The sequence below is a fragment of the Carettochelys insculpta genome, chromosome 2, assembly GCF_033958435.1.
Source record: "Carettochelys insculpta isolate YL-2023 chromosome 2, ASM3395843v1, whole genome shotgun sequence".
Lineage (NCBI taxonomy): Eukaryota > Metazoa > Chordata > Testudines > Carettochelyidae > Carettochelys > Carettochelys insculpta.
In genome coordinates, this window is record NC_134138.1 from 75,175,412 (window position 1) to 75,200,670 (window position 25,259).

Below are 25,259 nucleotides of genomic sequence, written 5' to 3' on the forward strand. Positions count from 1 at the left end.
TGAGTGTGACCCCTCCAGCCCCTGACTGTGACTCCCCTCAGCCCCTCCAGCCTCTAAGTTTGGGAGGAGGGAGTAGTATTAGGATGAGGGTCTTTTAAGCTGAGGAGGGAGTAGTTTTAGGATGAGGGTCTTTCCTCCACCACAACTCAGGTTAAAGATAATAATAAAATAATAATTTAATAAACATTGTGTTATTATTGTATTATTGTTCATGTATTTTCACTTTTTCTATGAAATAACTACTATGGCTAGCTAAACATGAGGGGGTGCAATTTTATATTTTTGCCTCAGGCGCAAAATTAGCTAGTTACAGCATTGCTCTCTCCCCCCTCCTCCCCATTTTTGAATTGCCTTGAGGCACCAAGTCTTCCTCAACTGTCAAAATGGGTCCCCGCCTGGAAAAGGTTCGGAACCACTGGTTTAGACAAAGGCTAATCAGTTTTCAAAGCAGAGTCTTCCTGTTCTGCAAGTTATACAGCTACATGAGAGATGTAAAAAGTTTCTATTTTAGATAACAGAAGATAATGCATTTTGATGATTTTACTGACTTTAAAGATTTTCTTCCTTCTCTCTGGCAGTGGAAAGTTACTTAAACATTTCAGAAGGCACACATGAACCAGGACTGCTTACTGTTCCATTGCACTCGCCATTCTTAATCCTCAGATACATTCTTGGGTTTTTCAGACTCTCAAACATGCAAACTCCAGAGCTGATTTTATGCACTTTCCAATAGGATTCTTCAGTCTGCTTTCCTGTTCCACTGCAGCTTCCATCAGGTCTGAGGCAGAGAGCCTGGCAGAGACTTGTGGTGAGCAGAATTATGGCACCATTGTGAAACACACCCTACGAGTCAACAGATTGACAAGTCAACAAGTCCATTTATAAGTGACTTGGACATTTTTATCACAAGCCACATACAAGTTCCATTGATTCTCCTGTGTAAACAATTCCCCATCCACCTCTATTGTGTATACAGCTCCCCGGTTTTGAAAGGCTTATTTTGACTATCTGTGACTTCCTCATCATGAGGTCTGCCTATTAAGCTGTAGTCACAGTCTTTAGCTCCACCTAGTGGGAGGAGATCACGCTTTCAGCTTTCAGTTTGCAGGGATGTGTTCACGTACAGTGGACTTTACAAGAATAAACTATTTGTACAATTTACTTCCCTTCATCTCATGCCCCCAACCTTACCTTCACATGCACAACAAATTCTTTTGAGAGTCCTGCATAACCTATTGCATCATTGACTACTTTGCCTTGAGGACTGAATGTAATCACATGGCCTGGGTTCCGGGCTGACTCCAGAATTGCACAGCGATTTAGCTGAACATGAACTTGTAGCTCACAGAGAGTCTCTTCACTGTTCTGCCACAGGAAAAGCAGGAGGAGAAGTCAAGCCACAGGGCTCTATTTCTGCACCTCTTTTAATTCCTCCTAGTTCCAACAACATATTATTATTAGTGATGCAGGTCAGCCTAACATGCCAATGTCATCGGGTCATTCTCAAATTTGGTTTTGAGATTGAAATTCTAAAATTAAGAGGCCTGGAACAGGGCACACAACCATGAAATAAGACAAGACTGTTATCTATTCATAATTATGTTAAATATCTCATATTTGTTTCCTGGGTTCTGCTAGAAGACTTCAGGCCAGGCACCCCTACAGACAGAACTTCTGCAGTGAGAGGAAATATAACAGCTAAGATATACGGCCTCCTTAACCGTGGAGGTCTGGAGTCACCTGGTGCAACCTCCAAACTCAAAACAGAGGGTACTTGACCAAGGCTTCCAGGAAACACACTTAGCATATTTCTTGAGCACCCTTCATTGGCAGCACCACTGTGCACGCACATGGTTTATATTGCTCACCCTAGATAAACATCTAGGAAAGGTAGCCACCCACAGGGCTGCAACCAGATAGCTGAATAAGGCTCATTATTTGTATTTACCTGTTCAGCCTGTAAGTGGCTGTGAATTATTTCCTAGTTATTTTGTAAGAAAGACACTATACATACAAATATCTATTGGATTGGATTTATAATTGAGTTGTGCAAAAATGAAAAGTTGCAAGATTTCAATGCAGTTTTCATTTCACATGGTTCACAGTGGACTCTTGCTTTTTCAAAAAAAATCATAAAGATTTTTAATCTTACACATTAAGTTCTCTCTCTTTTACTTAAAGCTTGGGCTCAGAAAAGTGGAAAATGTCAACAGCCATTTTAGTAATAGTTTTGATCACTTTTAAAATAACAAATAAGATAAAAAAGGTGATAAGCCTTTTGAGAAAACATTTTAAAGAGGTGACAATTTGTGAAAACTTTTGGTTCCAAGAAAGGCCATTTTTTCATGAAAAAAAATCATCTTCATTCAAATCATTTCAACCAGCTCTCACTGAAGTTTAGGGGAATAACAGAAATCATCTGGGGGAATTTAGATGAGTCTGTTAAACTAGAGAACTGCGGGACCTTTGATTAAATCTCAAACCTAAAAAAAAAATAGTTTCCTGTATTACAGTACTGTTTTACAGTTGCACAGCACCATTCTTCCCAGGATCCAAGGTAGTTTAATCATCAATTAATTATGCCTCACAACTTCCTTATGGAGATGTGTATTATTACTATATGCAGTTTGGAGTGGGTAAATGGAAGTAGAGGCATTACATAGGCTTGCTGAGTTTGGAAAAGAGAACACTGAAGGGGGACGTGATAGCAGTTTTCAGGTATCTAAACGAGTGCTATGAGGAGGAGGGAGAAACCTTGTTCTTCTTGGCCTCTGAGGATAGAATAAGAAGCAATGGGCTTAAACTGCAGCAAGGGAGGTTTAGGTTAGACATTAGGAAAAAATTCCTAACTGTCAGGGTGGTCAAACAGTGGAATAAATTGCCAAGGGAGGTTGTGGAATCTCCACCTCTGGAGATATTTAAGAACAGGTTAGATAAATGTCTATCAGGAATGGTCTAGACAGTACTTAGTCCTGCTATGAGGGCAAGGGGCTGGACTCAATGACCTTTTGAGGTCCCTTCCAGCTCTAGTATTCTATGACTCTAAGTGGCTTGCTGAAGATCAGAAAGAAAGTCAGTGACAGAGGTGGAAAGAGAAGACTGGAATCCTTTCTGTCAGGCTCCTATTTGTAATGATGGTGAGAACGAGAGAGAACAGTTCATTGCTGTGTGGAACAGGGAAAGGCAGAGTTTACATGGCTTGTCTGTGGCTTGTAGCAATCCCCAAACAGGTGCTCAATGCCACAAGATACTAAGTAAACTCTTCTCCCTGCTAAAGCCAATATACTTGATGGCCTGCTCTGACCACTAGATCACATGCTCCTCAAATAAGGGAAACCAGCGCTCTGTTGGTTCCTTTCTCAGTAAAAGTCAGTCCTACCTAAAAGAACCACCTCCCACAACTCCATTTGCCTAATCACATATTGTGAGTGTTGTGGCAGAGCAAAGTGGGGCTTGGATTCAGGGAGGAAATCTCTTTCCTGTTGAGCTCAGTATCTCTACAGGAGGTGAGAGACGACTTCTCCTGTGCAGTGCAGAGATGTGAGAAGTAGGAGTGCATGAGTGTTGCAGCATTCCCAGGTTTGCACTTGGCTTCTCCCCATCTGGGGGCTGGCTGCACTGTCAGCACCTCCAGCCCCAGGTCCTGGCCTCTGGGCAGCCCCTGTGGGGTCCCACCATCCCTGCCATGGACTGCACTGGCTCCCCTGGGGTCCCGTCAGACCTACTGTGGGATCCACTGGCCCCCAGGGTCCCACAGGCCCTGCCACTAGTCCCGCTGGCTCCTCTGGGTCACACAGGTCCTGCGGCAAGTCTTGTTGGCTGTGTCACAGGCTCTGCTGGCCCTCTGGGGTCCAGCCACTGACTGTCCCTGCTGCTGTTCTGCCATCCGTTGGCCATGACAGCCCAGGACTCTGCAACTGCCTCAGCTGTGGCCTCAGCTTGGGGTAGTGAGGGTTCCCGCCTCTCGCAGACTAGATGGACTGGATGCCATTTGAAGCAGTGGAGTCCAGTCAGTGTAGTCTGGGACAACTGGCAGCTCAATCTCAACTGGTCTAAAGGGCACAGGGGAGCTTACCATGTCCATGCAAAAATAGTTCCAGTGCCACTGGTGCAGTACAGAAAGTCGACTAGTGAAGAAATGAGACAAGGGAGGGAGCTTAAGAGCAGGATAATAAAAAAGTCTATTTCTTGAAGATCTCAAGAGTTTGTAGAGGGAGATGGAGAGACTCTCTTCTAGAGGATTCCTGGGCTTCACAAGAGATGGGATAGAGAAGCCTCTGTCTTTCATAGCTCCAAAAAATCTCTCTGACGTAGATCACAAAAGCTTTGCAATGCCTGGGGCATCGTTTCTCACTTTCCCATTTCCAAACCTGCAAGTTCTGATGTCACCTATACTATATCTTCTGGCCAATGATATGCCAGTTGAATTGACCAGGGCTGTGGAAGAAACCTCAAGGTCACTAAATGGGTTCCAGTTTCTTTGACTACCATCTAGTAGGACATATAAGATTTTGCATGCTTGACTTTTCAAGAAGCTAAAAATGGTCCAAGGAAAATGTCCAAGTAAAAACAGTGCTAATTTATTACGGTTGACAACAATCTACGTTTGAGGAGAGGATGAGTAAGCAGGGGATCAAGCTAGGCTTGTATCAGAGGGGTAGCCGTGTTAGTCTGTAACCACAAAAACAGTGAGAAGTCCTGTGACACCTTTTAGACTAACAGATTTTTTGGAGCATAAGCTTTAGTGGGCAAAGACCCGCTTCTTCAGATGCATCTGATGGTGGGGGTGGGAGCGTAGCCTGCATCTGATGAAGCCATGAAAGCTTATGCTCCAAAATATTTTTTAGTCTATAAGGTGCCACAGGACTTCTCCTTGTTTAAGCTAGGCTTGGAACATTAACTTGCAAAAAGCCCTTGAAAGGCAGGTTAATTACAAAGAGTGACAGGGAAATAGATGGATATTTACAATTAGCCCTTGGCACCGATAATTATCAAAGGAGAGATGTCAGGGCATTCCAGATATGTTGTCAATATTTGATTGCTAGTATAAACAATGAAACACAGCTCACATTCCATGCTGCACAAATCAAGGTCCTTCTCAATGAGCCATTAAAATATTAAGTGAGACACAGGAGGAAAGACTAAAAAAGAGGAGATGGGCCCCTACGCAGAATTCACATTTTTCTGGTCTTTGGCAAGTTCATACTTCAGATTGTGGTTTGTAGCTTGACCTCAGCTCTGTTTGGGAGAGCTGAGGACTTACCAGAACAGAGAACAAAATCTGAATTATATAAAAATGATAAAAATCATGAAACAATTAGAAGTAATAAGGCAATTTCGTACCATTCCAGTGACACTGCCATTGTCAAGAGCAAGAGCAAGGTGTGGCATCAGATGACTCTTAAATACACGTGTGTGTCTTTTGGTAGTCACATCAAAAAGACCTAAAGAGTTTGGGGAAGAGAAACAGGAAAACCACTGATGTTATCAAACAATCCAATAGAGCAGTTGACTTCTGATCTTGCAATGACATTAAGGTGGAGGGAAGAGGCTGAATTAAACAATTTAGTAATTAGGGCAAAATTTGGACTCTGACCCACAGATCTTCTCTCCATTCATTTGGGGAATCTCACAAAGTCACTACTTGCTGCCTGAGAGCTATCAGCAAACAGCCACCATCTCTCGGTAAGAGTAAATTTATTATTTATAACCAATCCAAACAAAATTATTACTCCATCCTTTTACCCCAAAAAGGGAGCCAGGAACCAGTGTTCCCTCTAATTTTTTTTTTTCTATTCAGTTACGGAATACATTTTGGCTGTGGGTACTCTGTTAATTAGTTGGGTAGCACCAGAATCTCTTCTGGGCAGCTGCCAAGTGCTTATCTTGCCGGGAACACTGCCAGGGACTCCTTGAAGTGTACTAGAGGCCTTCCTAAGACTAATTGATTTTATGTGGAAAACACACAGCTACCACAGTGAAGGTTAGCAGCAATATAAAATCCTAAAATAGGTGGGGAGACAGCATTCTGCTGAAAGAAATAGAGTTTTATTTATTATTTGGCGAAACAAACTTTGTAGCATGGCTCTGGATTTTCCATCTTTCGATTCACCTCTTCCAAGATGCCTCCAAAGTCCTTGACAATGGTTAGGCAATGAAGTGCTGATTGCATTAGCAGTGACAGGTATTTGTTTATTATGCTTACAATAATAGCCTTCCCAATAGAGGTAGCTCCCTGTTATTTCTCATCAAAGGCTAAGGGAGAGCGTCTCACCCATATTCTGGCTTTTCTGCACCTCGTAATAAACACACTGATCAAGTGAAACTCATCTTTGATGTGATTCCACTGTGTGTCACTTCTCTGCCATAGGTCTTTTCTATCACTCTGATGGGCCCACTGGCTGTGCAAGTTACTACTCAGAGGCCGTGTCTACACTAGCCCAAAACTTCAAAATGGCCATGCAAATGGCCATTTCAAAGTTTACTAATGAAGCGCTGAAATACATATTTAGAGCCTCATTAGAGTGCAGGTGGCCGCAGCACTTCAAAATTGATGCGGCTCGCTGTTGTGCGGCTCATCCAGACGGGGCTCCTTTTCGAAAGGACCCCGCCAACTTTGAAATCCTCTTATTCCTAACAACAGATAGGAATAAGGGGATTTCAAAGTTGGTGGGGTCCTTTTGAAAAAGAGCCCCATCTGGATTAGCCACGCAGCGGCGAGCCACATCAATTTCAAAGTGCTGTGGCTGCCAGCATTCTAATGAGGCACTGAATATGTATCTCAGTGCTTCATTAGTAAACTTTGAAATGGCCATTTGCATGGCCATTTTGAAGTTTTGGGCTAGTGTAGACATAGCCAGAGTGGCAGAATCTGGGCCAGAGATTTTATCTACTGACTAATTCCCAGATCTGAAGAAGTGGGTCTGCCCCATGGAAGCTCATCACATAATACATTATTTTGTTAGTCTTTAAAGTGCAACAGGACTGTTTTTTTTTGTTTTGTAATTTTGTTCAGTTTAATCACAAAATAGATCTCTTGCAACCTGCTGCTCAGTAACTAAAAAACATATATATTTCAGTAAAACAAAGATATATTCATCTGTTAAAACTATTGCTTTTTATTGCTAGATCAACTAAATTCATGGTAATTATCTCATACCTGAGAACATCTTGCATGTTGGCCATGCTCCTCCTACATGCCAGAATCAAACCAAAGCTCACTTGCTTCCACTTAGTTATAAATTATCCTAGAAAATTAACAATCTCTCAGCCAAATCCTCAACCGATGTAAATTGCCATTACTCCATTAAAAACATTGATGCTATCTTGATTTACATGAGTTGAGGAGATGGTCTCAAGTTAATTCATGAATTTTTCCATTTGGTCCCACTAACATTTGAAAGGCAGGAAACTTTCAGCCCAAGCAGCTTCCACTAAAGTTACTTACTATGAAGTGAGTGCAAGGAACAGTTCCCCAACATCAGAAATTATGTAACAAATGTCACATGAGCTCCTGTTGCACAGAGCTAGTCTCACTACCCAGTAACAGAAACAGAGATAGCCGTGTTAGTCCATAGTCTATCAAAACCATAAAGCTGTCCAGTAGAACTTTAAAGACTAACAAAATAATTTATTAGGTGGTGAGCTTTTGTGGGACAGACCCACTTTTTCAGACCCTAGCCATACCAGAACAGACTCAATATTTAAGGCTCAGAGAACCAAATATAATTATCAAGGTTGACAAATCAGAAAAATTGTAATCAAGGTGGGGAAATCAGAAGAGAGAGAGGTAGGAGAGGGGGAAGTCAAGAGTCAGATAAAATGTAAAAGAGTCCTTATGATGGGCCAGGTAATTGGCGTCCCAGTTCAAACCATGTCTTAATGTGTCAAATTTGAATATAAAAGAGAGCTTAGCACTCTCTCTTTGTAGGTGATTCTTAAAATTCCTTTTCAGTACAACACAGATTTCAGGTCTTTAACAGAATGGCCCACTCCATTAAAGTGCTGGCTGACAGGCTTGTGAGTTAAGAGATTTTTGATGTCTGTTTTGTGTCCATTCATTCTTTGTCAAAGCATGTTTACCATTTGTCCTATATACAAAGTATGTGGGCATTGTTGGCACATGATGGCATATATGATGTTAATTGAGGAACATGAGAATGTGCCCATGATTCTGAGAATAACCTGGTTAGGTCCAGTGATGGTATCTCCAGAATAGATATGTGGACAAAGCTGGCAATGGGGCTTATTGCAAGGAAAAGTTCCAGGACTGGTATTATTGTGGCATAGCGTGTGGTTGCTGGTGAGAATACTCATAAAGTTGGGGGGTTTGTCTGTAGGAGAGAACAGGCCTGTCACCTAGGGCCTTCTGGAGTGTGGCATCCTAATTAAGGATGGGTTGTAGGTCTTTAATGATGCATTGCAGTGGTTTGAGTTGGGGGCTGTAGGTAATTACCAGTGGTGTTCTGTTGTTTTTTTGGGGCTTATCTTGAAGTAGCGGGTTTCTGGGTATTCATGGGACCCTGTCAATTTGTTTTTGTAATTACTTCCCTGGTGGGTAATTCAGGTTTATGAATATTTGGTAGAGATCTTGTAGTTTTTGGTCTCCGTCAATGTGCAAGTGTTCAAGGCATGCAAATGTTCAAGGCAAAGTTTGAGGGTTAGAGACATGTTCTTCATGACAAAAAGAGTATGTAGGTGTGGGCCTTCATTTCACATCACAATTGTGCTAGATGGATGCTCGATTTACATGGCCATTTTCAACGGCTGTGTGCATATTTGTGGTCTCTGCACAGTCACACACAGGCTGAGCACACAACTCACTGAAAATGAGAACAAACGTGCATAATGATTGCACTTCCACAGTGTAGAATTAAACATACAGAATGTGCTACAAATTTAATTGTTTATAAGTTTAAAAATTTCTATACAGAAGTCCACATACAGATTGCACCTCCCTGACCTGACATGGTTGGGACTCGATTGGTCCTGAGCAAGAAAATTTGCCAGACCAGGGGAGGTATCCTGCATAGGCCCCCAAGCCACCACCCTCTGACCCTGCTGCTGAGATGCTTCCCCAGTGCTGTCCCCCCATGGGGGATGCTGGGGAACATTAGCCCCAGCCCTGCGTAGCTGCAGGGGGACACTGGTTACAGTCCTGGCCCTGGCTCCACCAGGCTGCAAGGGGGTTATCAACTTTAGCCCCATGCAGCTGCCCCTAGGGGGATTTCAGGGCTGCATGATGACATGGGCGCAAGCTTGCCCTCCTGCCCATCTCTCTGGTCAAACGAGGGATATTGCTGGACCAAAGAGTGTCACTTTTAGGAGGTGCAACCTGTATAAACACAATGGAAAGTATATACAGATGTAGCAGTTGCAGTGAAGCAGACAGTAGTGTAAATTTGAATTCTGCATGCAAAGCAATTATGAACTCTATGGTGTCATGTGGAATTGAATCAAACATAATCCATCAGTCAAAGCCATAGTCTTAAAATAGAAAGATTTGCTTATTGCCTGAGTGCAAACTAGGAGAGCTGGCTCCTGTAAGGAGGTTTGGTTTGGGAGCTTACCCACTCGTTCAGTTTGCAATCATGAAATGAAACTCCTTGTGGGATTTCCAGGACGCCCTCATGATGGGTAACAGCTTTTTTGGCTTTGGAATGCTCTGAAATTTAATGCTTAGATTTGACTAATTCAACATTTTGAGTCATAGAAAGCAAAAGCAGCCAGGCTAACAAAAATAAAGTGAAACCCATATTCCAAGCCTATCAATTTTAATTGATCTACTTGTGGACAGTCCTATTCATATGGGGCTTTTTCTGCTCTAGTTTCTCAGAGAAACCCCACAGATAGCAACTGTTGTGAATTTGTTGTATGTGCTTCAAGGTTCTGGTCTGTAAGCCCTTCTATTTAGAACATAGGTCAGGCCATTTAGGACCCTTTGGGTTACATTGCCATAACACAGATGAAAATGCTTGTGATACAGTATTTTCTCCATCTTGCCAGACAGAGTTGGGACTTGAATGGAAGTGATTTGGTTGACATTCAGTGAGATAAGACGGAGGTGATGATAGCAGAGAGCAGGATGCATTTGGAGCTGGTGACTGGGACGGTGTCTGCCCCGGTTGTTGAAAGGGTTTTACCATCCTTACCATGGAGGTTTGCATTCTGAATCACTAAGCAGGCACATGAAAACCACATTCTATTTCATAAGCCACTGTGAGATGTTATTTTACAACAAAACCATATTGGTTATATCACTAATAGGGCTAAATGATTTCAAGAGTAAGAAAATTAATGGTTGCCATCTTCTGCTCCTGTTAGAATTAATTTTGAATCTTATACATGAAACCCACATCAATTTGATTATGCCCTCTCTCCTCATGCTGTTCACCCACACATCCCCACCTGACAAATATTTTACCATATTTGTCCTTCTTGTCACCAAGTGCATCAACTGTGCCATCTGGACTGAGGCGTATGAAACCACGGGTGAGCTTGCTGTAGAACTGAAGAGTGTTGCCTTTCTGAAACTTCCATCCTTCAGCAGCCCACTAGTTATATTTTTAAAAGAAGGAAGAAAAGAGCTTTGTGAGAAGATACAGCAAGAAAAGTTCACAGACACAGAAACTATTGAGCTGATTTTCCCTACAACGGACTTTATATACTACCAAATCAATTTTTAAAATGGAAGAAGTCTTTACATTTTCTTCTCTCTTGAGTTCCAGCTCTTGCCCTGCAGAGATAAGAGAGAATATGCTCAGTTTACATAGCAGCCTGGTCATTCTTTGCACAATTGCAGTGACTATGGACTCTCATCTGCATTGTTTTATGCTTACTTGTGGCGAAAGTGGTGGTATCAACAACATTTAAGTCTCTTACAATTTTACCATCTTCTTCCCCTTGATCTAGCCACCTTTGAAGATAAACAGAGCCCATTACAATTCTGTAGTTGTGATCTCAAATTCAGCGATATTTCTGAAACAATATTTAAATATTGCATTTTAATATCTTCTGCACCAAGGCCCTGGACCAGCAAAGCATGTAAGCATTTACTGAACTTTAAGCAGATGGGAGATTCCATTGACTTTTGAGGGACTACTTTAAAGTTATGTACATGCTTATGTGCTTTTCTTGATCTGGGCCTTAAAGGCCCAAGCCTGCCTGACTATGTGGGGATCTCAACTACTAATCCAAAGTTAGAGATCAATAATAGCAGATCCATTGGTCACACTCTCTGCCCTGAAAACGTTACTGCAGGTAGCGAGGCTGTACAGACTCCTAAAAACCATTTCTCACTAAGTAAATTTCTTGCAGACAACACCATCCTCCTCATCCCCAACCACTACAGGTATGAACAGTGCCATTAAAAGTTAAAAAAAGTTTTATTCTATTCTCACTTGCACTACATGAAGTAGAACTAACTCAATTAAAATCAAAGGAGTTGAACCAATGTCAAAGGGATGTCAGTGAGAGGTGTATCAAGCCCTACAACTACACACAGGATTTTTTGGTGCCAAGCAGATTTGAATGGTCCCTGAATTATTTATGAAAGTAGCATTGTATTTTGAGCTCCCTCTCTAGCAGTTCATCTTAGTTACAGTGCTGAATCAAAATTAGGTCCCGCAGTGATGGGGTGCTCTATCAGATGGGCAGAAAGCCTACATGCACACATAAATCAATTCCAGGATGCACATCAATCACTCAAAGCTGTCTTGGGCACTTATTTACTCACTGGTAGAAATGAAAGAGGGACACAGTGCTGGTGCCATTGGCAAGTTGTAACTGGATTCATATGTGACTGGACTTCACCAGTTCCTAATATTTGTTCTGATTTTTATCTTTGCTTTCCATAAGACATATATGAATTAATTGAGAATAGTTACATTTATGAATGAGCAAGGGAGTAGCAGATTCGGAGCAGAAGAGGCCAGAAGTGACGCAGCAAGGAAACTGAGATTATTTTCAGTTCTGCTGCTGCTCAGTCACTGGCGGACAGGTAAGGGATCAGCTGCTCTGATATATATCAATGATGGCCATATCATGAGAACCTAAAGCCTGGTCCTGAGTCCACTCAAGTAAATGCCAAAGCTTCCACTGATCTAGCCAATGGTGCAGAATTTCCCTTAGAGATAGTAACTAACTCAACCACAACGTATTGCCTTGGATATACTGAGAAGTGGAGTAGCTGATGTGAGATCCAAAGTGTCAGAGGAGGGGAATGTGCCAGCCAGCAGCTTCTGAAGGTTTTAGCAGGCATGTAGTGGTGACACCTAATACAGAACTTTTCAATGCTCAGTCCATGGTTAAATGTATCCCACGTGTGAAGTGATCAGATGATGTTACCCTTGTATTGCTGTTTGGTAGGAGTATGGAGTTGGGTCATCTCAGTTCAATTATCTGGGGACAAGCACCTTACTGATTAACCTTAAATGGACACATCATAAACAACTATTGTTACAACAAAACCCATTTGAAATCACCACCAACCTGTGACACAGAAAGGAATAATCCAGGTCTGTGACAGGATCATTGATTACAATCTTCTCCAGAAACCATCCATTTCCTAAGAATTAATTAAAAGCAAAGAACATCCTAAAATGAAAACTTACTCTGTGTGTGCATGCATACGCACATACACATCAATATATTTGGCCAGATTTTGATTTAAACTACTCCCATTTAAATCCAGGGTAACTCCACTGAATTTACAGAGCTCCATCAATTTCAAACCAGTTGAAGTCAGATCAGACTCAGACCCAATAACTTTAAACACAAATGGATATAACATGAGCACAGTTATATATCACTCTTTGCACAACGCTGATCACCAGGTAATCATGGTAGATCCTGGTCATGGGTTAATTGTTTTCAGAGCTCCCACTTTGACTCTTGCCATCAATTACTCAGACCAGAGTCACTTAAAGTGCATATATTCCCTTCCTGTGGAGTCTGGTTTATTAATTCTTTCAACCCAGTGTAATGCACCATTTTTATCACTCAAATTCTTATGTTCTCCATATACATAAAACAGTCCAGGCATGGGGTTTTTTGCTCCTGTTCAGTAGCACCCCTGCTACCCTGTCTCCCCAGTTCCGTTACTGGAGGTGGGTCAAACAGTCACTCTTTCATGACAGGAGTCCACCAGGCAGCTCTCTTGCTTGGAGCTGGGGTTGTAACTGCCCCTGTAGGTCTTTAGCCAGCTTATCCTTCAGTTGGCTTCTTTTCATCTGTTCATGCTTGGGTCAGCAGGAAGGCCTTCTCCTGCTATTAAGGAGGAGATTGCTCCCACCTGTTCTACTAGACTCCTTGCCCTGTGGCCCTTACCAAAACTGTAACAGCATGTTTGCCCAACCACTACTTACACCCAGGCCCACTTCCCCTCGACCAATCAATATCCTAGGTCCTTGCATACCAGGCCTCTGAAAATCTAAAAGGGTCACATTAGAGTCTTTTAATTCTTTGGTATTTTGGTCAAATTATGAATAAAGCTGAACATATCCATAGTTTGGATACAATTTTTAAAACATTAATTATCATTGCCAGAAAAGATATTATCCATTCCATGAAAGTGCCTGGCATTTAAATGGTTGGTGGAATATTCACTTGAGGAGTATGTATGGTGAGAGACTGGAGTTTCATAAACTATTTCAGAAGTCCAGGAAGCTGATAGTTCAATCATTAACCAATCTGAGAGGCTCATTCTGCCAGCAACATTAAGGAACTGCATTGACTGGTTCAAAGCACAGTGAAGAAAATTGATTGGTTGATGCTACTGATCTTGGCACACTGCTCTTCCATCACTTACATCTCTGTCACAGAAACGCGTGTTATAATGTGCAGAAATTTCTGAGAACAGTGGACGTCTCCTGAGAGATGCTACCACAATGGACGAGTTAAAGAGAGTGGAGTTTATACAAAAATGGAGATTTTCAGATACAGTCAACCCTGCCATGAGTAATCATCCAAATGATTAATTTAAAACATCTGTTGGTGAAAGGAAGTGCTCTTCCAATAAAATGGACAAGGACTGCAAGACTGAAGACATTTCCTTTGTCTCCCACTCATTTGTCCAGACTGTCTACTTAGATTGCAAGGTCTCCAGAGCAGGCAATATCTCACTATGACTTTCTGCTGAGCTTAACGCAATAGGGCCCTGATTTAGTCTGGGGTTTCTAAGCGTCACTGTAATACTAGATTAATAATTATAGATTATTAATAATAATAATAATAAGAAGAAGAACAATAATAATAATAATGGCATAGTCTCTTATGACGGGTTGCATAATAAAGACAGTCACTGAAAAACCCATGGGAAGTTGTCTGGAGGATTCAAATGCAAGGATTTTTTCCCCTACAGATTTTTTTCTTGAGCCATTTTCCCTACTAACTTTGTGGTTCTTAAGGATTTATCCTTTGGAAAAGGAATTGCTGGGAGGCTACTCTTTGCTGGTCTTACTTGCAGTTGACAGCCTCATTCAATAATAACTATTGAACCATTAATTGGGTTCTTTCTCAGCAGCTTAGCAAAAGCCACCAAAGGGATCCAGAGCAAACTATTACAGCTCCCAGTTATGACTTCACTTGATTTCCCTCTGAAAATCTGCCACCCAAATTGGGAATAGTACTGTGGAACGAGACATCTCATCTAACCTGCTTCACCCTTCCTCACCCAAAAGATTGCCATGATCTCTACTTGCTGAGTTCCAAGCCAGAGACTTCTGTGCAAGGCCAACAGACAAACACCTCTGTGTGTGTGCACATGCCCTTCCATATGGAGAGGAGTCTGGATGATCTTGACAAGTGGATTAATGTTGGATGACCAGCAATGAGTGATGCCTTGTAAACATTGGAGGGAAGGGAAGAGGGAAGACAGGAGGGAAATTTAACTGTAGTTCTGCCTCCGTCTAAAATATCAAGGCAGAGTAAATTGACACACATATATGTGACATTCTGGCCCAGACTGCCTGCTAGTGTTGATATTCAGGGTCAAATAAATCCAAGTCTTGTGATCAAAGGCAATTTAGTTCATAATCCATATGTCCATTAACTGTGTGTACAATGCCTAGCACAATGCATCTCAAATCCTTGGTTGAGACTTTTAGGCATTGCTGCAATGTAAATAATAATGAGGCTAATAAATATAAATAATAATGAGGCTAGTCCACCTCTGGGAGGCACACAGAGCATAGACTGAACAATGAAATATTCAAACAATGAAATATTCAAAATGCAGAAGAGCCAAACAAATGCAATTTTTAAAAGGGAATGACAGAACTATAAAGTTCAGTACTTTATAAAAGTAACCTTTAATACAGTGATTTGGATTATAATAGAAGGTTAAGGAAGATTATTGGGAATTTGCGATGGGACCAAAATGTGATCTCGTTTTAATGACAGATATTCTTGGAACTCTTTTCCTTTCCCGCATCTCCTCAAATACTTCAGTCACAGTATTTCATATGAATATTTCACAAATACCTACTCTAAATTCACAGAAATCTGTGGTCAGTATTCAGTGACTATATGTAGCAACCTCTGACCTGATCCAAGTCCATTGTGTCCTATAACAATCTTGTACAATTTTCCAAGGTGCACAGCTTCAAGTTGAAAGACGTCAGTCTGCAAACCAGGCAAGAAGAGTTCAATTAGATCTCTAAAAGAGGAACTCCCAATCGAAGGAGGTGCATAAAACCTACTGTATAAAAAAATGTGAAACTGTTCTATGAAGTACAAGCATCCTGATATGCTCGATGAAATAGTATCAAAGCTGGCAAGCAAGGCTGGTTTCCAGGAACAACTATTATAATTAAAGAGCTAACCCTGACCACTTTGCATGTGTTCGGTTCCAATGAATGCAATTCCTAGGAGAGCAGAAAGTAGCCCATAGTTAACTTAGTTAACAAAACAATTGAAAATTGTAATCTAATTTAATAACAGATTATGTAAAATATGTATTTTATTGGTTATTACTTCTCTCCATATATATTATTTAAATAATTAAGAGTTTAAAAGAACAGGATGCCCTCTACCTACTCAATAATTATGGATTAAAATTTTCTCCAAAATGTCAATGCAAATGTTTAAAAAATAATTTTGGTTTAGTCGTGCAAATTTTCTATTAACTTTGCAGTCTATTCATGATCTCTGATAGTGTAACTCCCACCTTGGCCTGTAAAAGCCTCAGATCTCACAGGGTAAAGAGCTAGAAGGGACAGACAAATAGATTTGCTTCTGTAACTCACTTGTCCTTTTAAAAATTTCCTAGGATTCTTAGACCTAAGTAGCTGTCTGGAGCCTGTATCACCTTCTTCTCCGTGGATGCAAATATAGACATCAGCTTCCGTTCCGGCATTCCACAGCTCTCCTGTTATCACACGCACCTCATATGCAGTCACTGACGGTAAAATGAGACAAGTTTTTACATTGCAATCACTCCTATAGTTATAGAACTATCCAGTTGTAAAGCAGAGTGACTACACAGTACAAGTACATCAGGATCAAGGATCAGCTATCATGTACTTTTCACTTAATAAAAAAATCCATTTAATACTAAGTAAAATGCTACACAAATTTGTTTTGGTTTTGTGGCAGGTTGTTTATCCCAAGTTGGTATTCACAGTGGATGCAAATTGAAGATGAGCTCTAAATGCACAACAGTGTATCTTTAACCTACCACTTGCAGTCATTATAAAATAGAAAAGTAAACAAAGTAAATCCAAGATCAGCATCAACATAAGCAGTCAGACCACAAATTCACCAGACAGCAGTCATCAGCCCTTTAAAAGCAATGGTTAAAAAGAAATTTTAGTCCCATTGTCTCCACCTTACAGCATCACAGAAAGCTTCATTGTGTTAATATTTCAGCATTTCATGCAATAATAAAAGTAGATTATTCCTTCTTGCATTTGAGGGGGACCTTCTTTAGTCACTTTGGCTACATCTACTAGCACACTATTGGCTACGTCTACACGTGCACCCAACTTCGAAATAGATTATTTCGATGTTGCAACATCGAAATAGGCTATTTCGATGAATAACGTCTACACGTCCTCCAGGGCTGGCAACGTCGATGTTCAACTTCGACATTGCTCAGCCCAACATCGAAATAGGCACAGCGAGGGAACGTCTACACGCCAAAGTAGCACACATCGAAATAAGGGAGCCAGGCACAGCTGCAGACAGGGTCACGGGGCGGACTCAACAGCAAGTCGCTCCCTTAAAGGGCCCCTCCCAGACACACTTTCATTAAACAGTGCAAGATACACAGAGCCAACAACTAGTTGCAGACCCTGTATATGCAGCACGGACCCCCAGCTGCAGCAGCAGCAGCCAGAAGCCCTGGGCTAAGGGCTGCTGCCCACGGTGACCACAGAGCCCCGCAAGGGCTGGAGAGAGAGTATCTCTCAACCCCCCAGCTGATGGCCGCAATGGAGGACCCCGCTATTTCGATGTTGCGGGACGCGGATCGTCTACACGTCCCTACTTCGATGTTGAACGTCGAAGTAGGGCGCTATTCCCATCCCCTCATGGGGTTAGCGACTTCGACGTCTCGCCGCCTAACGTCGATTTCAACTTCGAAATAGCGCCCGACGCGTGTAGACGTGACGGGCGCTATTTCGAAGTTAGTGCCGCTACTTCGAAGTAACGTGCACGTGTAGACGCAGCTTATGTCAAAGTAGCCTATTTTGACGTAAGCACATTGAAATAGGTTACTTCATACGTATTGTCTACACGTCCTCCACAGCTGGTGCCGTCGACGTTCAACGTCGAAGTAGTGATGGAGAATGTTGAAAGGAGCCGCCCTGGAAGGAAATGCAGAGTGTCCACACACACAAGCACTCCCTGTCAAAATAAGGGGCCAGCAAAGCCCCAAGCCACTCCCTTAAAGGGCCCCTCCCAGACACACTTGGCCTGCACAGCACAAGATCCACAGAGCCGACAACTGTTGCAGACACTGTGAACGCAGCATGGACCCCCAACTGCAGCTGCAGCAGCAGCCAGAAGGCCTGGGCTAAGGGCTGCTGCATGCGGTGACCATACAGCCCCACAGGGGCTGGACAGAGCATCTCTCAACCCCTCAGCTGATGGCTGCCAGGGAGGACCCCACTATTTCAAAGTAGTGGGACGCGGATTGTCTACACACACCCTACTTCAATGTTGAACGTCGAAGTAGGGTGCTATTCCCATCCTCAGATGGGAATAGCGATTTCGATGTCTCTCTGCCTAACATCGATTTCAACGTCGAAATAGCACACAGTGCATGTAGACGCGACACGTGCTATTTTGACGTTGTGTTGGCTACTTCGAAGTAGCTGGCTAGTGTAGATGCACTCTTTGTACATTTAGGAGTGAAGGGAAGGGCTATAAATGAAAACAAACACTTTTAAGAATTTAATACAAAATATGTAATGTGACAAAAATAAAATTCCCAGACCAAATACTGTTAAACTGTAGTTCAGATTGGGAACGATAACCAATAGGTTACATTTATGCAGCTGTAAATCTGAAGAAAACAATCCAGAGACATTAAAAATGTGATAATTCAAAATTAAGATTAAACAGAAAAGAAAACAGCTGAAAGTACAGAATTACATTGCTCAGGCATGCAAAACAGCCTCAACTCTTATCCTCTAGGAACTGCTATCTTCCCTTCTTTGTTTTATTTTTAAATCCAGAACATTTTCTATGGACTTTGGATACTTGTCAGCCTATGGTTGAGAGCACTGTAATTTAACACACTAATTGTTCCAATCCCTGCTAGAGCCAAAGAAGTGCCACAGCTCTAGGAGAAGAGACGACGGTGGGTGTCTGTGCAAGCATATGCTGCGGGCATATGTGAATGTGAATATTATGCCATTTGCCCCTCTAATCCTCAGACTGGGAAGATGCAAACTTCTTTTGCCATTTGCAGACTGTAAGATCTGATTTGGGACCTTTTTGTGCATTATCCATTGTCTGTAAGAGAGTCAGGGTCCTGTCACTTTCAAAGCACAATAGCACGCGTGCCCTTCTGCTTCGGAACAGATACTGCTGTGGGAGGTGGGGGGAATTGCTGATTTCTCTTCATTCCAAACATAATAGTGAGGACAGGAGAGCCTGCTTTCCTAAGCTTTTCTCAGCACCCTTCATCCCAACCCCCTGGGATTTCTGTTCCTCAGGATCGCCTGAGCAGCAGTTGAGCTGGTTTAGGAACCAGGGGAAGGGGATTAGATAGGGTAGTCCTCTCCTGGCATTGCTCACACAGCCATAGAGGCCAAAAGCAGATATAGAAGGGGCATGAAGAGTCTGCTGGTGTCGGTCCCACTTAGGGACAAACTATGACCCAATGGGGTGAGGGAGTGAAGCTGTGTAAAGGTACTTTTTGGCAGCAAAGTGGGCAGGGAAGGATCTGTGTACACTACATTTCCCCCAGCACTCACAATTAGGTGGTGGGGGTGGAAGAGGGATCTCAGGCAACACATACTGCAGCAGGTGTTAACCTGACAATTTATTCCCGCCCCGGAGCTGCAGGGAAACCGCAAAGAAGGTTGTGAGTCAGAGTGTTATAATAGCAAGTGTGAGGCAACCTTAAGTGTATGTGGTGCTAGCAGCTTGGCCGATAATGTATGCAAAATACAGTAAACGTAGGATTAAAATAGTACCTGAGTTTCAGAGACACTGAGCATTCGCAAGGCTGAGAGAAGTTAATGATAACTGAAGGTGCTCAGCTCCTCGGGGAAGTCAGGCCTACAAAGGTTTTATGCAACTAATACATTTTATTTTGTGATTACCAAAACCCATAACAGCTAGTGCCCCGTCATTTTCATTCAAGGTATGTGGTTTAAGAATGTCCCCAGATCCTCTCACTTGTATATAGAATCCAAGTCTCCTTACATCTTCAGTGTTACTAAATCACCTTCTTGGTAAAGAAAAGCCTGTGCTAGCGCTTCACTGTCTGAAGCTGAAATACCGGCGAGAAGAGAGTGGACCTTCCCTTCAGTTTGTTAGTTAAAGCAGAAACCCAAAGTCTTCAGACTGGCCTTTCTCTTAATGGGGTTGGCCAAAGTGTTCAGAAGCTCTTTACTCTCTGATTTGAGGAGAAATTGCCACGGCCAGGATGCAGCCTGAAACCCTATTTTAGTTGCGCTGCTAGGCTTCAAAGCATAACAAGATGATGACTATTGATAAACAACATATAGATCATTTATTTGGTTTCTGAATGAACTCTTCAGCAGTCTGATGGGAAGGGGTTGAAAACTGGGAAGGAAGGGTTAGAGTCATGAATTTGAAGCTGAGTATTGTTGGGGTCAGAAAGGAAAGGAATTTAGCCTGTTTAATTTAACAATAAAAAATAGCATACCACTACTGCATTATGGTTACTTTGTTCATATGTTCTAATGACATTGGGATGGAGATTAGAGTCTGATGTAAGTGGGGCCACAAAGACATAATGTCTGTGCAATAGATACACAGATTACAAGGCCAAATGGGATCACTCTGAGCATCCAGTCTGACCTCCTCTATAACACAGGCCATAGGACTTTCCTAAATTTGTTCCTTTTTGAACTACAGAATGCCTCTTAGATGAACAAGTAGGCATCGTGTTTTTGTGGCACTGGGTAGAGTGCATTCAAGAGCAGTGATACCCATACCTGTTTGGTGGGTTTCCCCCACGACTCAGTCCTCCCATCTTCGTCTCTGACTCCAACAATTCCCAGCTTCAAATTCCATGACTAACTCTTCCTTCCCAGTTTTCAACCCCTTCCCATCAGGGAGCTGAGGAGTTCATTCAGGAACCAAATAAATGAGTGTGCCTTTTGGTGTTTTTCTGCAGCAAGCATCTATCATACAGGATGGGCCCATGGTCATGCCTGCTCTGGATCCTGGTGCACTGTGGGCAATACTGGCTAGGCTTTCTTCATAGTAGTTTGTCATAAATAAATGCCTGTAAAGGGTTAAACCCAGAGAGTGTGGGTTCTCTCTTGGCAAACAGTCAGGGGAGCCCAAAGGAAGAGATAAGGGGATTTTTTGAACTACAGCAGTTACCTGATGAGGGGTCTTTTTTATTTTGTGTGGCTGGAGGAGAGAGACTCAGAGATGTTTAAGCCTGAGCTGGCTGAAGGAATTCAGTAAATATCCAGGCTTCAATGAAATTTGGGCATACAGGTACATAAATAGAAAGGAATGCTTATTCAGATTTGATCAAGTTATTTTTTATTTTGGGTTTGGTGTAGGACTTCTCAGGCTGGATGATGTAGCCCCCTCCCCATGTACCGTAATTTTTATGCTGAATCCCAGGGAAGTAATTCTCTGTGCTTTAATCTACCTTTTTTTTTTAAGTTGCTCTGTAACACCTAGCAAATATGTATGCTTTATCACGTAACTCTTGTTTTGTTAATAAATCACATTCTTTTATTTAAAGGCAATGATTTGATTCCTTTGTCCCAGAGAAGGGTCAGTGTATAGCCCTGCCTAGAATTACAGATTACAGCCTAGTTTCTCCCTCTTTGCTTCCAAGCTCTCTCCTACGGAAGGGTTAAGAGCTTGGTTTTACCCCACATGGAGACCTCCCAAATGTGTCTTCCTGGGTTTTAATGGGGGGCGTCTCACTTGGGTGGTGGAAGATACTTCCCAGGTCAGGGAATTTGTGACTTTGGGAAGCTTTTAAGAAGAATCCTATAAAGGCAAGGTATTTTAAGGTCTCTTGTGGGTCCCCACCTTCTGTACTCAGAGTGGGGAACAGCCTTGACATACTCTCTGAGCCAGTTATGTCTTCCAGCTATGTAGCTGTATTGTTGAGGAGCAAAGGGACAGAAAGGATTTTCTTTTCCCCTCAAGAGATTAAGTTTAATTACTGTGTGAGGGTCCCACACTGCTGGTCTTTGTGCTGTGCCTCTCCCTCTTCCCTCACCTTAACTCAGCCAGAGCTCCACACCATCTAGTCATCTATTCCTAACCCATGTGTTCCCAGTACACAGCCCCCTCACCATGCCACCTTTGGGATAGCCTCTGTCTCACCCATCTTCTACTCCCCAACTTCAATCTGAATGCAGCAGCAAATCCACTTAAATTCATGAACATTAAAAATCATTATTTAGCTTGCTCCACAAACCCATTAAATATCTCTGAACATGTGTGGTCTACAGAGAACACAGAGGCTACGTCTACACGTGCACCCAACTTCGAAATAGCTTATTTCGATGTTGCGACATCGAAATAGGCTATTTCGATGAATAACGTCTACACGTCCTCCAGGGCTGGCAACGTCGATGTTCAACTTCGACGTTGCTCAGCCCAACATCGAAATAGGCACAGCGAGGGAACGTCTACACGGCAAAGTAGCACACATCGAAATAAGGGAGCCAGGCACAGCTGCAGACAGGGTCACGGGGCGGACTCAACAGCAAGCCGCTCCCTTAAAGGGCCCCTCCCAGACACACTTTCATTAAACAGTGCAAGATACACAGAGCCAACAACTAGTTGCAGACCCTGTATATGCAGCACGGACCCCCAGCTGCAGCAGCAGCAGCCAGAAGCCCTGGGCTAAGGGCTGCTGCCCACGGTGACCACAGAGCCCCGCAAGGGCTGGAGAGAGAGTATCTCTCAACCCCCCAGCTGATGGCCGCCATGGAGGACCCCGCTATTTCGATGTTGCGGGACGCGGATCGTCTACACGTCCCTACTTCGATGTTGAACGTCGAAGTAGGGCGCTATTCCCATCCGCTCATGGGGTTAGCGACTTCGACGTCTCGCCGCCTAACGTCGATTTCAACTTCGAAATAGCGCCCAACACGTGTAGACGTGACGGGCGCTATTTCGAAGTTACTGCCGCTACTTCGAAGTAGCGTGCACGTGTAGACGCAGCCAGAGATAGCAGAAAAGGAGAGAAAATAGCAATTATGTTAGTCAATACAAATGACATGCTTACAAAAATGCAATACCCATATTATTCCCCATAGGGCATGTCTACACCTTTATTTCCAAAGAGTTTATTTTGAAGGCCAACTTCGAAACAATGACCTTCGAAATTGCGTGTCCACACACACAAAGCGGATTGAAATCACCATCTGCTATTTCAAAGTAGTGGCCCAGCACTCCGGAAGGACGCGTCTACCCACCCATGGCCGCTATTTCGAAATAAGAGGCCAGGAAAGGCGATGGATACAGGTCACATGGCTGACAAGCCCTTCCGGGGTCTGCAGCCAGCCGCTCCTTTAAAGGCCCCTTCCAGCACGCACACCCTGCATGTGCTCAGGGCTGCCAAGTGCACACAGCACAGCACACCCTTTGCACAGAGCACAGCCACTGCGGACACCCTTATGGATCCTCAGCAGCTCCTCCAGGGGGATTTCCTCCAGGCTGTGGCCAGCTGGCTGGCAGTGCTGCTGGTGGCCGTCTTCCAGTAGTACTGCAGGGCCAACTGCATAGGCCCCCTCCTGCAGATCCTTTGCCAAGGGCAGTGGCTGCACCTCACCCTGGTGATCCAGCAACGCTGGGGATCTTCCACCGGCACAGACTGGTAGGACTGCCTTGTGCCTGGCGACTGGGATGATGACCAGTGGCTGCGCAACTTCCAGGTGACCAGGCAGACCTTCTAGGAGCTCTGCCACTGGCTTGCCCCAGCCCTTCAGCACTGGGATACTAGGATGTGGACCACACACCCCCCGTGCAAGAGGGTAGCCATTGCCCTCTGGAAGCCTGCTGCTCTGGACAGCCACTGCTTAGTCAGACATCAGTTGGGGTGGGCAAGGCCACCATTGGGGCAGTTCCTATGGAGGTAAGCCAGGCTGGGGCAACACACCCACCTGGGGGGCACATGGCAAGGGGTGGCTCTGCATGGGGCAGGGGAGGGGAGCCCTGCACAGTGACGAGTACCACCTAGCCATGTACTCATAGCCACATCTGTTTTGTATCCCATCCAGGTCATCTGAGCAATCAATACCCTTCTCCTCTGCCAGGTGGTCACCATCGGGGACCTGGATGTCACCCTCACAGGCTTCATGGACCTGGGCTTCCTGAACTGTTTAAATGCACTGGATGGCATGCACATCACCATCCAGGCCCCAGACCACAGTGCTGGCACCATTATAAACAGAAAGGGGTACCACTCTTTGGTCCTCCAGGCCCTCGTGGATGCTAGCGGATGGTATATGGATGGGTGTGTGGGATGGTTGGGCAGGTTCCATGATACCCGAGTGTTTCAGAATTCATGGCTTGGCCACAGGATGCAAGACAGGACTTACCTCCCCATGCGGGAGCTCCCACTGGGAGACATCATCATACCCCCTGCATCATGGCCGATGCCGCATACCCCCTGCACCCATGGCTCATGAGGCCCTACACAGTACACACTGACCCGTCCCAGGACATTTTTAACACACACCTGAACCATGCCAGGAACACCAAGGAGCAACCATTTGGGCAGCTGAAAGGGCAATTTAGACACCTAGTCATGAGGCTGGAGGTCAGTCTCCTGAATGTGAACATGGTGGTCATGGCCTGCTGTGCTCTCCACAATATTGTGGAGAGGAAAGGGGAGCCCTTCGCCTAGGGCTGAGCTGTTAAACCTGCTGCCAGGTACGAGCAGCCAATCGCAGCTCCATGCCGCCAAGTGCACAGAGATGGGATGCATGTCAGGAAGGCCCTGCGGGAGGCCTTCACCCAGGGCCTGCAATGACCCTCCCGCAGCCAGCTCACACACACACACACACACACACGCTCTCCCACTCCCACATCTCAACATCTCCCCACCACAAAATAAGGATGCAGGAGTAGTGGTGGAACTTGAACTTTACTCCTGTAGATAAAGGTTGCATGTTTATAAACTTCTAAAGAAACGAGTGCCTACAACTATGTGCAAAGGGGGAAACTATATACAAGAGAGATCGAGTGGTGGCATTGGGGGAAGGACCCAACTTGGAGGAGGGGACCAGGGTGGGTGGGGACTCACGCACCCACTGGGGTGACAGGCCAGGAGCCATGGCAGCTGTGGGAGCGCCTACCACCCTGGGTCTGAGTTGGGGCTGGGACAATGGGAAGGTGGGGTTGTTGGGGGGGTATGGCAGCTTTGGGACCAGTGGCAGCCACGCAGGGGACAGGGGAGCCGGTGGGACCGGAGAGGCCAGCTCACCCTGGGTGGCACTGGCCACCACCCACTGCCTGAATGCAAGGCAAGTGGTGGGCGGTGGGCAGTGGGCAGGCAGCAGAGGGCAGGAAGGAGCAGGGGCCCAAGGCCAGTGGCGGGAGTGGTGTGGGGTGCTGCGGGACCAGCTGGAGAA

At 44.0% G+C, this 25,259-nt stretch overlaps 1 protein-coding gene across 1 annotated transcript in view; it reads right to left on the reverse strand.

Moving 5' to 3' along the window:
• The window catches only part of RP1 (RP1 axonemal microtubule associated), a 318,221-nt gene that overhangs the window by 260,103 nt on the left and 32,859 nt on the right, over nt 1-25,259 (reverse strand). Inside the window, exons 6-14 of the mRNA XM_074985790.1 lie at nt 16,245-16,396; nt 15,543-15,621; nt 12,490-12,565; nt 10,839-10,915; nt 10,704-10,735; nt 10,424-10,553; nt 5,344-5,444; nt 1,192-1,365; nt 631-843 (exon numbers count right to left, since the gene is read on the reverse strand). Of these exons, the coding sequence (XP_074841891.1) occupies nt 631-843; nt 1,192-1,365; nt 5,344-5,444; nt 10,424-10,553; nt 10,704-10,735; nt 10,839-10,915; nt 12,490-12,565; nt 15,543-15,621; nt 16,245-16,396 (1,034 nt within the window). The remainder of the gene's footprint in view (nt 1-630; nt 844-1,191; nt 1,366-5,343; nt 5,445-10,423; nt 10,554-10,703; nt 10,736-10,838; nt 10,916-12,489; nt 12,566-15,542; nt 15,622-16,244; nt 16,397-25,259) is intronic.